Genomic DNA, 16,003 nt, shown 5'->3' on the forward strand with positions numbered 1-16,003 from the left:
CATGGCAGTGGGGGGTTTACACAAACTTCAGTGACTATGCAAAATTATAAAATAAAGTATAAGGCGCTATACATGTTCATATAAAGGAGCAGAGGATCCGTCATTTCCGAGTCCATATTTGATACCCCACACCAGGCTTTGCCCCTTTGGAGTGAGATGTGGAGCGCACGCTACCCCCAGGGATCAGCTCACTTACACCTAGTGCCAGGCCTGCCACTATCACATGAGAGTGTAACTGCCATCATTGCTGCTGTTTTTACTTTATTCAAAATTACTACACTATGAGACTTTTATCCATGTCTCCTGTGGAGTCAATTTTTACATTTTAGCTTCTTCCTGAGTGGCCATTGGAGTGGATTCATGTCATTAGTGGAACCAATCTGGTGTTCCCAAAGTTTTTTTTTTGACCTTCCTGTAAAAAGGGGTCAAACAGCTCTGGTGAGTGGCCATCTTCATACTGAGCACTGATGGTGGAAGATCTACAAGTTTTATCTCAGAGTATGCCTGTTTTGGTGTTGGGATTTATTCACTTATGGACTTTATGCTTGCTTATTTTCTCATTAACCGCTTCAGCCCCGAGAGATTTTACCCCCTTCCTGACCAGAGCACTTTTTGCAATTTGGCACTGCGTCGTTTTAACTGACAATTGCACGGTCGTGCGATGTTGCACCCAAACAAAATTGATGTTCTTTTTTTCCGACAAATAGAACTTTCTTTTGGTGGTATTTGATCACCTGTGTGGTTTTTATTTTTTGGGCTATAAACAAAAAAAGAGCGACAATTGTAAAAATATGCATTATTTTTAACTTTTTGTTATTATAAATATCCCCCAAAAATATATAAAAACATTTTTTTTCCTCAGTTTAGGCCGATATGTATTCTTCTACTTATTTTTGGTTAAAAAAATTTCAATAAGTGTGAAAAAAAAGTAACATGCCAATATGATAAATTAATGGGCATCTCATACCATCTGCTTCATCATTTAATTAACTACCCCAGAATAAAGCATTATCAACCTTACAGTCATCTGGTGTGTAAATTACATGGAGAAGGAAGAAATGGGGCAAACTGACAGAAAGGTAATAAACAAGATTGCAGCTCCCAAGGGGGTTCTGTACTTGTAAAGTCTTTAACCACTTGAGACCCGCACTATAGCCAAATGACGGCTACAGCGCGGATCTCCTTTTCCGGGACTACGTCTATTGACGTAGTCCCGTGCACGAGCGGCCTGCACGTCCCCTGAGGGGCGGGCGCGGCGTGCTCTGTGATCGGCGAGTCTACGAGCCTCGCCTGATCACTGATCCGTGCAAGGGGTCGATCCCGACCCCTTATCACGTGATCAGCTGTCAGCCAATGACAGCTGATCATGTGATATAACGGAGCCGGCAATCGGCTATTATTCCTCCTCGCGCTGACAGCGAAAGGAGAAAAAAAAAGCCGATCACTGGCGGCCGTAATCAGGACATCAGTCCCGATCATGGCCAGCCCTGCCAGTGCCCACCTGCCCCCTGCCAGTGCTCACCTGCCCCCTGCTTTGCCTGCCTGAATAAAAAATGTGTCCCCCCTGTCAGTGCCACCCAGCAGCGCCCACAGTGCCACCCAGCAGTGCCCACAGTCTGCCTCAACAAAGGTGCTGCACCCCAGGGCCACATATCCGTGCCCAGCAGTGCCGCCCATCAGTGCCCAGCAGTGCCACCTATCAGTGCCCAGCAGTCCCATCTATCAGTGGTACCTATCAGTGCCCCTTAGTGCCACCCATCCGTGCCACCCATCTGTGCCACCATCCATGCATCTTATCTGTGCCCGTCTTTGCCCATCAGTGCCGCCTTATCTGTGCCCATCGGTGCCGCCTTATCTGTGCCTATTAGTGCCGCCTTAACTATGCCTATCAGTGCCCACCAGTGCAGCCTATCAGCGCCCACCAATGCAGCCTATCAGTGCCCACCAGTGCAGCCTATCAGTGCCCACCAGTGCTGCCTCCTCAGCGCACTTCAATGAAGGAGAAAAATGACCTGTTTGCAAAATTTTATAACAAACTATTAAACATGATTTTTTTTTTTGCATCTTTTTTTGTTTGTTTAGCAAAAAATAAAACTCCCAGCTGTGATTAAATACCTCCAAAAGTCAGCTCTATTTGTGGGAAAAAAATGATAAAAATTTAATTTGGGTACAGTGTTGTATGACCGCGCAATTGTCATTCAAGTGCATCAGCACTGAAAGCTGAAAATTGGTCTGGGACTGAGGGGGGTTTAAGTGCCCAGTAAGCAAGTGGTTAAAAGGATAAAAAGTGTTTATATATTTCTGAGAAAAAAATCTCTGTTCTCCAGTATTATGGATGACCAAACTAAGTAACCTGTATTGTAAGTATTTGAAATTAAGTAATGATAAAACCAAACTAATATTATGATCAATACAGAAGAAAATGATATCAACATTCTTGATTTTTGCTTTAACCGGATCCATAAAATATTTCCTTTATATTCCCAGATATTCAGGAAAAGCACAAACAACATCTGATGGAGAAGACTGAGACTCTGGTGGAGCATAGACCCCCAGGAACTACCCTGGAACCACAAGGATTCCTCATCAATGAGCGTTATGTGAATCTGATTGTGGTCTCCACCGATCAGTTCAGGGAACGTCCCCAGAATGAGATAATACAGACTGGAGTAAAACATGAGAAATGCTTGAAGGAAACACAAACTAGACTGGAACACATTTCCCCCAACAAGCTGTTCCGATGGAACCCCCAGTCACAATGTGTACCACATGCAGTAATGGTGAGCGGAGTGCCAGGAATAGGGAAGACCACAATGATGCAGAAGTTTGTCTATGACTGGGTGACCGGAAAACACTACCAGAGATTTGCCTTTCTCTTCTTCTTCAGATTCCGGGACCTTAATAGACTGGGAGAGGTCAGCTTGGAGGAGATGATTCTTCATCAATATCCACATCTGGAGAGTCAGATTGGAGACATTTTACAAGATCCAGAGAGACTTCTGTTTATATTTGATGGATTAGATGAAAGTATTCACCAAATGGATTTCACATCAAGTAAACTGTCCAATCCAAAACAGAGATCACATTTTGGTGAGATTGTGGTCAGTTTGGTGAGGCAGAGACTTCTTAAGGGTTGCTTTGTACTGATAACCAGCCGTCCAACCAGACTGGCATCAGTTGATACCGGTGTTTTCCAGAGAATAGCTGAGATCATGGGATTTCTCCATGGAGACAGACTGATCTTCTTCAATAATTTCTTTGGAAATAAGGAATTATCAGAGAAGGCTTTTCATTATGTACAGGAGAATGACACACTGTACACTTTCTGTTATATCCCATCATACTGCTGGATCATCTGTACAGTGTTATCAATGTGCTTCAGATCCCAACCAACAATCACCGATCAGCTGATGACATCATTACCCAAAACCGTGACACAACTCTTTGTGACTTTTGTCTCCAACATTCTGGCCAATCACAACCAGAATAAAGATGGTGGTCACACTGCCCGGGAACTGCTGACCTCTATTGGGCAGATGGCAGAACATGGAGTCAGGAATCACATGATTGTATTTGATGATCGTCATCTGGAATCATTCAGTGTGATAAATGATAATCACCTCTTCTCATCTTTCATGATGGAATCTGGTCAGCCTCCTGATGTGGATTACACCTTCTTACATCTCACTCTTCAGGAGTTTTTTGCTGCTTTAGTTCATTTTATTAACTATAATCCTGACAGATTACAGAAAACACTTGATGAGGCTGAATCTTACAAAGACGGCCGTGCTGAAATATTCCTCCGTTTCCTCTGCGGTCTCTCAGACTCTTCTACTAGATCCATGTTAAAGTCTCATGTAGGAGAATTGTCTACTCAGGCTGCCGGACATGTCATCACCTGGATCCAGAAGAAAATACCAGACCAAAGATCTGACAAGAGAAAGCTTCTTAATGTATTCTACTATCTGTATGAGAGCAGGAATAAGGCTCTGGTGACACAATGTATTGGATCAAACAAAGTTGACTTTTCTGATGTCGCCCTCAGTCCTCTGGACTACTCTGTGCTGTCTTTTATCCTTCAATCCTGCAGAGAGACAGAAGTAGATCTACATTCATGTAATATTCCGAATGAAGGATTGAGGAAACTTATACCGGCTCTACACAATATCAAGAGTTTGAGGTGAATATTTAGTCTGAATAATCACATTGCTGTAATAAATTGTTATTTGCAGGTGTTTTTTTCCAGAGAAATTACTAATTATCAGTGTGATTTGTTTTCTGTTATAAGATAAGACTTAAAGTGAATGTAAACCCTCACATATACCCAGTGTAGTGAACAGCCTCAGATGATACACAGAGATGAAACAAATCCTCCTACATACGTTTTACATGTATATCTGCTGTCTCCAGCTTTATACACGGTTTAGAAAGTGAACGTTGTGTTGGATTTTTTTATTCCTGTTCCAGCACTGGGTGTGGAGTCTGGGCATACACTGTGTGTGAGATGATTGGAGGAAAGGCACACACCCCCGCCACATAGGCAGAGGAAGGAAGAAACATGCAGAGCTGTTCTGTGAATAGACAATTTCTCTGCTAATCTATTTATAGCACCCACCCCGACAGAAATTTCCAGATGTTTCTCCTATGTCAGAGAACTTGTCAGAAGTTATCATGTTGATAACAGAGGAATAAAGCAGCAGAAAGACACTGGACACGGCCTTGAGATAAGTAAACACTACAGATATATGTGCCCAGGTCAATTTTCAGGAATGGGATTTACATCCACTTTAACCACTTGCTTACTGGGCACTTAAACACCCTTCCTGACCAGACCAATTTTCAGCTTTTGGTGCTCTCACACTTTGAATGACGATTACTCAGTCATGCAACACTGTACCCAAATTAATTTTGTGTCCTTTTTTTCCCACAAATATAGCTTTCTTTTGGTGGTATTTGATCACCTCTGGGGTTTTTATTTTTTGCGCTATAAATGAAAAAAGACCGAAAATTTTGAAAAAAAACGCATATTTCTTTGTTTCTGTGATAAAATTTTGCAAATTATACTTTTTTTTTCATAAATTTTGGCCACAATTTATACTGCTACATATCTTTGGTAAAAATAACCCAAATTAGTGGATATTATTTGGTCTTTGTGAAAGTTAGAGAGTCTACAAGCTGTGGTGCGAATCGCACAAAATTGATCACACCTGATGTACTGGTGGCCTATCTCATTTCTTGCGACCCGAACAAGTCAGGAAAGTACAAATACCCCCCAAATGACCCCTTTTTTGAAAGTAGACATTCCAAGGTATTTAGTAAGAGGAATGGTGAGGTTTTTGATGTTGTCATTTTTTTCCCACAATTCTTTGCAAAATTAAGATTTTTTTTTTTTTTTCTCACAAAATTTTCAATGTAATAGGTTATTTCTCTCACATGGCATGTGTATACCACAAATGACACCCCAAAATACGTTCTGCTACTCCTTCTGAGTATTACGATACCAAATGTGTGAGACTTTTACACAGCCTGGCCACATACAGAGGCCCAATATTGAAATAGCACCATCAGGCGTTTCTAGGAGCATAATTTACACATTTCATTTCTCAACCACCTATTACATTTTTGAAGGCCCTGGAGCACCAGGACAATGGAAATGCCCACAAAGTGACCCCATTTTGGAAAGCTAACACCCCAACGTATAATCTATGAGGCATATTGAGTCATTTGAATGGTTCATTTTTTTCCAGCAGTTTTGTAATAATGTGGAAAAAAAATTAAAACGCATTTTTTTTACGCAAAGTTGTCCATTTATAAGATATTTCCAACACATAGCATGTAAATAGCAAAAATGACACCCCAAAATACGTTCTACTACTCCTCCTGAGTATAACGATACCAAATGTGTGAGACTTTTACACAGCCTGGCCACATACAGAGGCCCAATATTGAAATAGCACCATCAGGCGTTCTAGGAGCATAAATTACACATCTTATTTCTCAACCACCTATTACAGTTTTGAAGGCCCTGGAGCACCAGGACAATGGAAATGCCCACAAAGTGACCCCACGTGGCACTGACGACACGTGGCACTGACGACATGTGGCACTGACGACACGTGGCACTGACAGATGGCACTGGAGGCAGATGGCACTGGAGGCAGATGGGGCTGACAGATGGGGCTGACAGATTGGGCTGACAGATGGGGCTGACAGATGTCGCTGGCAGATGTCGCTGACAGATGGCACTGGGGCTGGCACTGGCAGATGGCACTGGCACTGGCAGATGGTGCTGGCTCTTTGCTCTGGCTAATTGCTCTGGCAAATGGGGCTGGCAGATGGCACTGGCAGGTGGCACTGGCGCTGGCAGGTGGCACTGGCGGAACTGGGGCTGACGGCACTGGGGCTGACGGATGGCACTGACGCTGGCAGGTGGCACTGGTGCTGGCAGGTGGCACTGGTGGCACTGGCGGCACTGGCACTGGCGGCACTGGGGCTGACGGCACTGGGGCTGACGGCAGGCACTGGCAGATGGCACTGGCGCTGGCAGGCGGCACTGGCGCTGGCGCTGGCAGGCGGAACTGGCGCTGGCAGGTGGAACTGGCGCTGGTAGGTGGAACTGGCGCTGGCAGGTGGCACTGGCGGCACTGGCACTACTGGCAGATGGCACTGGGCTGACAGATGGCACTGGCACTGGGGCTGACAGATGGCACTGGCACTGGGGCTGACAGATGGCACTGGGGCTGACAGATGGCACTGGGGCTGACAGATGGCACTGGGGCTGACAGTTGGCACTGGGGCTGACTCACAGATCCTCTCTCTCCTCACACGCTGTCTCTGTGTGAGGAGGGAGAGACACGGCAATGGGAGATGATCTCATATGTTTACATTTGAGATCATCTCCCATTGGCAGCTGCGATCGCGCTGTGAACGGCCGCTTTGATTGGCCGTTCACGGCGATCTGTGTTTGCCTGTCTCCGGGAGACACGGCAAATACAAAACTTACGCGATGTGCGCCCCCGGCGGTGCGCATTGCGGAAGTAAACAAAAGGACGTCCAGGGACGACCAGGCGAAAGAACCCGCCTGCTCTACGGCCGTCATTCGGCTATAGGGCGGGCGGGAGGTGGTTAAAGTAAAACTATAGGCAAAATCTTTTATTTATTTTTTTGGATGGATTAAAGGAAGGTTAAAGGGCGGGAATACCACCAACATCCCTCTCCATCTAATGCTGACAGCTATGTACTGTAATTTGGGCCTACAACGCCCTCTGGAGGTAACGTGGTAGGTCGTTGTAACCAAAAGAGAAATACGTTTCTTATGAAATTTTTAATCTTACTAAGAAAGAAGAGATGAATGAAGTTGGGTTTTACCTTTTGATTGATAGAAAACCGATCAGGGTGGGTGCAGTGCATGGTATAAAGTGGGTGTGAACGGAGATATGTGAATAAACCAGTGTGCTTTACGTTACTTTCACACTGCTCTGTATCAAAAACATACAAAAAAATGCATATAAGTTTTTGCTGCATTTTTGCAGTGGTTTTACTGTATTGTTCCATTTAACACATGATGTGTTTTTACCACATTTGTGTTGTGTTTTCCCCATATCACTTCCCACTATCCAAATGTCATTTCCAGTGTGACTATGCAGTGCTACTTGCACGTTTGATGTGACTTTGATGCAACTTCAATGCTACTTTAGGAGTTCTCAAGCCTGGGTTCACACATTGCATGATGAGGGAAATCACATTATATTCAATGATGTCCTCTGATCATCTCAGCACAGTGCAATTTTGGAAAATGTTCCTGGTGGTCTTCAGTGTGAATTCAGCCCCATAGCCTTCTATGTTATCTCACAAAAGTCACATCAGCATAGATAAGAAGCATTCCTATACACTTTGATGGATCAGTGTTTTTCTAACCCTCACCTCTCCTCCCTGGTCATCCTTCATCCATTGATTTTGGAGCCTTCCCTGGATTCTTCATTTAGCCCTTTGAAAAAAACCTCCGCTCTGGTTGATCTCTGTACATTGCAGGGATTGTAACAAATTTTGTTGCAGATTCATAGTTTTTGTTATTCCAAAGAAATTGCTTATTGTCCATGTGCAGAGTGAATGTGAATGGGAGTGATTTTATAATTATCAATCAGCTGCTGCACTTGCAGGGCTCTAATAAGGAAAGTGGCAGGGTCTGCATCTCTTTAGACGTGATTTCCCTTTGGCAGCATCTCACCAAAAATGACATTTTTGTTGCATGGGATGCCCAAAATCTGACTTGTATCTTAGTGCAGACTTCTGGGAAAATCAGTGAGCCAATCACACAAGCAGGACATGACATTTTCAGGGGGCGTTCTGTACATCATCTGTGTACACCATCTCTCTATACCATCTGTATACAGAACACCTCCAGGTTGCCATATTGCATTTTTGAGAAAATGAATGACAGCACTGCAGATTGAAATGGAGAGGTCCCCTATACGGATACTCACTTCCAATTCTCTCAGATCTTCTCGCAATATTCCATTGCAAGAGCATTGTTGCTGCCTGCAGCTTAGACATTTTGTTTTTCCAACTTCTTTGTTTGCAAACTCCACATTACAGCCTGACGTCTTTTAACCACTTTCAGCCCCGGACCATTTTGCAGGCCAATGACCAGACCACTTTTTGCGATTCGGCACTGCGTCGCTTTAACAAGACAATTGCGCGGTCGTGCGACGTGACTCCCAAACAAAATTGATGTCCTTTTTTTCCCACAAATATAACTTTCTTTTGGTGGTATTTGATCACCTCTGCGTTATTTTATTTTTTGCGCTATAAACAAAAAAGTGCGACAATTTTGAAAAAACACATTATTTTTTACTTTTTGCTATAATAAATATCCCCCAAAAATATATAAAAAAGTTTTTTTTTCCCTCAGTTTAAGCCGATACGTATTCTACATATTGTTGGTAAAAAAGTCGCAATAAGCAATTATTGATTGGTTTGCGCAAAATTTATAGCGTTTACAATATAGGGGACAGTTTTATGGCTTTTTTTATTATTATTTTTTTTACTAGTAATGGCGGCGATCAGCGATTTTTATTGTTACTGCGACATTATGGCAGACACATCTTTGTCATTTATACAGCAATCAGTGCTGTAAATGCACTGATTCCTGTATAGATGGCACTGGCAGTGAAGGGGTTAACCAGGGGGTGGCAGTGTAGGGGTTAAGTGTGTCCTAGCGGTGTGTTACTAACAGTGGGGGGAGTGGCTGTGTGTTGGTGAACACTGATCTCTGCTCCAATCACAGGGAGCAGAGATCAGTGTCACTTGTTGCTAGGCAGAACGGGGAGATGCTGCTTACATCGGCATCTCCCCGTTCTCCCTCCCCGTGAGATGATCGTGGGAATCCCCAAGGCGATCGAGTCCGCGGGACCCGTGGTCGGACTCACGGGGGTCGATGGCACAGCGGCAATTTTAAATGGGCGTACCTGTACGCCAGTTTGCCTGTCTGTGCCATTCTGCTGATGTACATTGTCGTGCACCAGTCTGGAAGTGGTTAAAAAGTATCTGCAAATCATGCCCATGCTTTTCAGGTATCCTCTCGCTCGTATACTCCGCTATTGTCTCTCTGAGAAAACCGCCAGTAACTGACTTGCAGGTCAATGGGGACTGGCAGATCATGACACAGAATATTACTAAATGTTCCAAGAATGTACTAATGTTATAAAAAGTAGATAAATAAATAGAGTACAGCTGGTACTATACTCCAGACTGTTTTCCATGCATTATTCCACAGTATTCTCCATTATGCTTTCATGGTTGTGCTCAAACAGGCACAATGGTGCCCATTTGGTGGACATGTCCAAGGATGAGCAGACTGTGGATCAGGGTATACATGCTACTATGTACACTACTTTACTCCAATTTAAAAAGAAACTCATATGAGGCTCTCTCTTTTTTTTCTCAATATAAAATACTTACAGAAAATTAAATGGCAGCAAATTACAAGTACCAAAAACATATATTACTATTTTCCCCGAGCATCAACACCCTCGCAGTGGGCGCATGCCTCTGGTGGCACGCACCTGCTATTCTGATCCCGTGAGCCAACGTATAGCTACGATGGTTCATGCGATCATGACAACCTGGCACAGTAAAATGACGGCGGCTGGTCAGCAAGCGGATAAAGTCTGTCCACTTTTCCCAAATTCCAGAAAATTTTTCTGTCCTGTCTTCTTCCCTACTACATACATTCTCCATATTATAAACTGTATGTACTTGACTCTTTTAAGATATTCCCTTATTAAGGGTCTTTCTGGGTCTAGCCATTATGTTGGGGATAACACCCTTTGCCACATTTAGCAAATGTGGCAATACTGTACTCCTTTATTGTTTTATCTGTACTATGAAATAGAGAGCACCACGGCTCGTCTGGTATTCCAATTCCTGTAACCCCTTCAATACATTTCTCTACCTCTTGCCAATACTCTCGTATTTTAGGACATTCCCACCATATATAAATTATAGCGCCCTTCACATTACAACCTCTCCCAACACAATGGTGATTTCTTTGGTTGATATTTTTGTGCCTTCTGTGTGTTATATACCATCTTGACATATATTTATAGTTAAAGAGGAAGTAATCCCTGATGGGTTTACTTCCTCTTTGATTCCCTGCAAAGGTAAAGCATAATGGACTACTATGCATCGCCGCCACTCACTACATATCGCCGTTGACAGCGGCGTGCTCGGTGCGCATGCGTGCCGCTGTCTACGGCGCATGCTCCGCTTATGAATGGGCTGGGCAGCTGACTTCCCCGGGAAACTCCAATAATGAAACAAATGTTTATAAATAATAGAAAGAGTTAAGTGGCACTGTCCATTACCTGAAAAGTGAACATTTGAAGGTGAATCACACTTCACATATAAAAGTGCAAGTGCTATTATAACCAACAATAATAGAAATGGAAGGAGGACGTCATCTATAGTAGTCCTAGACCAGAGATGGTTGTGTGGAGGAGGTTTATAGATGACGTTCTCCTCATATAGTATGGGGACCAATCTTCCCTTGATGGATTTGTGATGGATCTTAACAATGATAAAGGTATCAGATTCCAACATGAGTCCAGTCGTGTTGAGGTTCATTTCTTTGACCTGAGAATAAGGCTGGTGGAGAGACTGATTATTACCTCCACATATTTCAAGTCGATTGACCAGAATGGATTTATCAGCACTCATAGTTGCCATCATCCAGCTTGGCTCAGATACGTTCCGGTCAGTCAACTTTTGAGGCTTAAACAAAATTGCAATAATTGTAGCAATTTCTTGAGAGGCCTCTGCCCTTAGGGAATTTTTTTTTTTGGAAAAAAGTTATGCCCTGTGTCAGTTGGACCAACCACTTTTGCGTGCCAATGAGAAGGATAGAAATGAGTTGTTGATCCCTAGAATTAAAGAACCTAATGAGGCCTTTCATCATGCATTTTTTACTACCTATTCAACTCAACAATATGCTATAAAACAAATTCTTTATAAGCATTGGAATGTGTTAAAGAATGACAGGGTTCTAGGACCGGTTCTCCCAGAGCATCCTATGGTGGTGTATAGAGTGCTCCCCCCCCATTGAGGCTCCAAAAAGCACATAACGTTATAGATCCCCTAACAGGGTATCTTTTTTCCATAACGTAGGGGGTTTATTTCCTTGTAGGAAATGCTCTGTCTGTAGTATTAATATACAGGGAAAAAGGAAAATGGAAACCTTTCAATCCAATTCTACTTAGGAGGTTTTCCCCATTAAGCCTTTTATTACCTGTACTAGTAAACATGTAGTTTATCTCATCGGGTGTCCATGTGGGCTTGAATATATAGGCCAGACAGTCTGTATGCTCAAAGTCTGGTTGAAGGAACACATTGTGAATATTAAAAAGGGCTTCCCCAAGCACAGCCTCTCCAAGCATTATGACCTTTGCCATAACGGAAACCCCAAGGGAACTTTATTTTTGGGTGTTGACAAATTTACGGGGGAACTGGAGAGGGATTCACATGATTATGGGTGTGTCCAAGCATGAAACAGAGTGGATTTATAGGGCTAAGACCTATAATCCTTTTGGTTTGAATGTCAAGTGGGATGTGAATGCATTCATCAGCAATGCATAGGGTTTCCTCATTATGCTTTTTAAATATAAATGTTTGTTTTTATTGATTTTTTTGGTGGTATAACTGTTTTTTTCTGTTTTTTTCTTCGCCATGTGTTATCGTACCCTAGAACTATTTTTAAGTGTATGTTTTAATGACATTTAAGAAGCTATTTAGCATGTATCTATTAATTGCAGTGCAAGTTACGTCTTAGTCCACAAGGTGTTTCTGTTCCATTTTAAGTACGATCATTGTTCCCAAACTAGTTGCTATTAGTAAGTCTAAATGATGTTTGATAGTAAGTTGATAATTTAACTTTTTAATGTAAGTTTGTTCAGTGAGACAATTTGAGTATTGAGGCTGAAGTGATGTTGCTTCCTCTTGCCGTCTTTGTTGTGTGGAACTCATCCAATTTCTGCCCTGATTTTATAATGCACCTCTATGAACGCTAAGCCATGCCCCTGATGATGTCAAATGTATGACAAAATGCACAGGGGGTAGCCAGGGCCAGATTAAGAACATCATGGGCCTGGTGCTGAGGATTTTGGTGGGGTCTTTTATAAACAATAAATAAATAAAAATGCAAACAGTTTTTTGTTATAACAAATTCAATTAAAGAGAGAGAGGGGGATGAGAGAGAGAGAGAGGATGAAAGAGGTGTGAGGGGTAAGGGAGGGAGGATGAGAGAGAAAGGGGGGATGGGAGAAAGAGGACGCACATGAGCATTTGTGGGAATGACATCAACGCAGCCTTGCCAAGGCAAGTGATGGAAGGCACAGAACCCAGAAGGAAGTCTGGGTAAAGATGGAAGTGCCCGGGCCCCGCCGGATTGATCACAGCACAGCACTGGAGGGCTCAGTCTGACAATTTAAGTGTACCCTAATGTGCTAATATGCTGGGCATACTTGTACATTATGGCATAACCTACCCCAGGGCCTCTAAAAAGTAGTAATGTTAGCAAAGTTTACTACCGCTTTGATATCACAGCAGCCTCTCATGGGGCCTCCTACTGACCCTGTGGCCCTTGGGCAGTGTCTATGTGCATAGTTGTCAACATTTCAAGAATATTTTCAGGGACACTTTTTTTTACAAGTGCTATATTTAGAATAGCTGACATCCCCTATGTTCCTCTATACATCACAATAGTAATTACAAAATTAAATAAGTACTAATAATGGGGCAGAACAAATATGAGGACTGTGAGATTTCATAACAAAGTGTGCCCATTCTAGAGCTGGTAACACTGAGGATATTCAGTATAATTTTAAAGAACAGTTTTTGTGGGTAAGAGGCATAGGGGAGGAGTATGGATGGTATAAAAGTGGGAAGTATGTGCAGGTGAGGGAGAGGAATGTGGAGGGTCTAACAGTGGGCACTATGTACATGAGAGGAGTGCAGAGGGTATGGCAGAAGGCACTATGTACATGAGAGGAGTGTGAAGGGTATGACAGTGGGCAGTATGCACAGCAGAGTGTAGAGGGTATGACATTGGGCACTATGTATAAGAGAAGAGTGTGGAGGGTATGACAGTGAGCAATATGTACAGGAGTGTGGAGGGTATGACAGTGGGCACTATGTACAGGAGAGGAGTGTGGAGAGTAAGACAGTAAGCAGTAATTACAGGAGAGGAGTGTGGAGGGAGGGTATGATGGTGGGCACTATGTATAAGAAAGGAGTATGGAGGGTATGACGGTGAGTAGTATGTACAGGAGAGGAGTGTGGAGGGTATGACAGTGGGCACTATTTATAGGAGAGAAGTGTTAGAGGTATGACAGTGGGCACTATGTATAGGAGAGGAGTATGTACAGTAGAGGAGTGTGGAGGGTATGACGGTAGGCACTATGTATAGGAGAGGAGTGTGGAGGGTACGGCAGTGGGCACTATGTACAGGAGAGAAGTGTATGACAGCGGGCACTATGTACAAGAGAGGAGTGTGTAGGATATGACAGCGGGCGTTATGTATAGGAGAGAAGTATGGAGGGTATGACAGTGAGCAGTATGTACAGGAAAGAAGTGTGGAGAGTATGACAGTGGGCACTATGTATAGGAGAGGAGGATGAAGTAATCTGGGAAGGAAAAATGTAAAGGTTTGTGGAAGGATGTTTAGGGACTGCGTAGTGGTTATGCGGGCCAGACATGGATTGAAATTACACCAATTAAGCAGAGACCAGCCATAGTCGATCTATGTATGGGCTAGTTGGTTTTAAACAAGTCAACCTATTAACCGACTTGAGTACAACCAGCCTGTCAGGTTTTCCCCAAAACAATCAGTGCTGCCAGCTATAGTTAGCAACACTAATCATTGTATTCACTGGCAGAACACAATAACCCTGCGGGAGTGATTGCCCCACTCACAGGTCAGCAGGTGAGAGGGCGTGTGGGGACAGGCTGGAGAGAGATACTAGTCAGTCCCTGGGTAGGCACTGGTTAGTATCAGAGCCAGATACACACAGATTACATACGCCACCATCGTTAGAGTGAGAGCAATAATTCTAGCACTAGACCGCCTCTGTAACTCTAAACATGTAACCTGTAAAATAAAATGTAAAGCACTGCTTAGTACATAACAAAAAATTGCGCTAATGTTAGTGTTTTCTTTTATGAATGAAACAGTTTCTTTCCAAAAAAACTTTGAAAAATTGCTGGGCAAATATCGTGTAACATAAAAAGTTGCAAAGACCACCATTTTATTCCATAGGGTCTCTGCTAAAGCAATATATAATGCTCGAGGGTTCTGAGTCATTTTCTAGCATAAAAAATGATGATTTTTACATGTAGGAGAGAAGTCTCAGCTCAGAATGGGCCTGGTTGGCAAGGGGTTAATTATCATAAGTAATATACAAATAATTATTATAAGCTCTGTGAGGTCATCCCCTCCATCTGCTGCAGAATGTTCCAGCTTGTATTTATACTGCCGCTCTGTTTGTAGCTTCTGACAGGCTGTGCAAGGAGCCCCGTATCTCCGGAACCATAGATGATAGCAGCCCCATGTTGTAACAAGTGCTGGAGTGGGTCTTTAGCTACCTAGCCCCCAAATGCAGGGTCTCTGTGACTCCTGATCGCCGAGCTACAATCCTCAAAGTTGATCTTTTTTTGGGGGGCAAATGGGCCTATCTTGGGAAAGGGGCCTGGAGCTGCAGCTCCAATAGCCCCTATGTTAATGCGGCCCTGGGGGTAGCTTTTAACATAACATGATGAGAGTGTATTCCGGGACGCAGCAGTCATCTTGCTGGTGGTTTTAGGCTACTATTCAATGCCTGTGTTTCACCTTGAGCATGTAAGTGCAATATAGAGTTTTTTTTATTAATAAAGCAATTTATAAAGCTTACTGCACTATGAGGCACATTTAATTCTATTTCATGGGCCAAATTATATACATGGATTCAACGTTGTGAGAACAAGGATTGAGTTTGGAGAGTGCTATCCATCCTGCTTCCAGTCTGCTATATTTTCTGTTGTCCGGTCATTTATGGCGGTTTGGGTTTCCGGCCTTCCATGCAATGTTTATTTGACCCCTGTAATAAGGTCCAAAGAGGAGGGTAAGAGGCACTGTGTCTGGGTGCCGGTGGTGGTGATTCTCTCCTATCCGATTTTCTGCTGTACCCTATGGACCTTATCATTAATATTTCCAACTGATGATCAGAAGAGATCTATGGACATTTCTTAGCGCTACACCTATTCTATATATATTGCAATTATTGTTGTTCACCAATACTGTTTGTTTTAGTTCTAGTGTTATCTAGTGCAGCAGGCAACCCATTTTCTTGATCATACATCACGGGACACAGAAGCTTCATTACATAGTGGGTTATATAGGCACCTTCGGTGATTGGACACTGGCTAACCCCAGTTAAGGAGACTTCCTCCCCTATATAACCCCTCCCATATGGGA

General features: G+C 43.1%; 1 protein-coding gene across 1 annotated transcript in view; it reads left to right on the plus strand.

Moving 5' to 3' along the window:
• The window catches only part of LOC143961345 (NACHT, LRR and PYD domains-containing protein 12-like), a 310,399-nt gene that overhangs the window by 172,960 nt on the left and 121,436 nt on the right, over nucleotides 1–16,003 (plus strand). The window contains exon 5 of the mRNA XM_077470615.1: nucleotides 2,488–4,180. Within this exon, the coding sequence (XP_077326741.1) occupies nucleotides 2,488–4,180 (1,693 nt within the window). The remainder of the gene's footprint in view (nucleotides 1–2,487; nucleotides 4,181–16,003) is intronic.

This window comes from Lithobates pipiens, unplaced genomic scaffold (genome assembly GCF_037356315.1).
Source record: "Lithobates pipiens isolate NorthernLeopardFrog02 unplaced genomic scaffold, aLitPip1_a1.2 Scaffold_112, whole genome shotgun sequence".
NCBI lineage: Eukaryota > Metazoa > Chordata > Amphibia > Anura > Ranidae > Lithobates > Lithobates pipiens.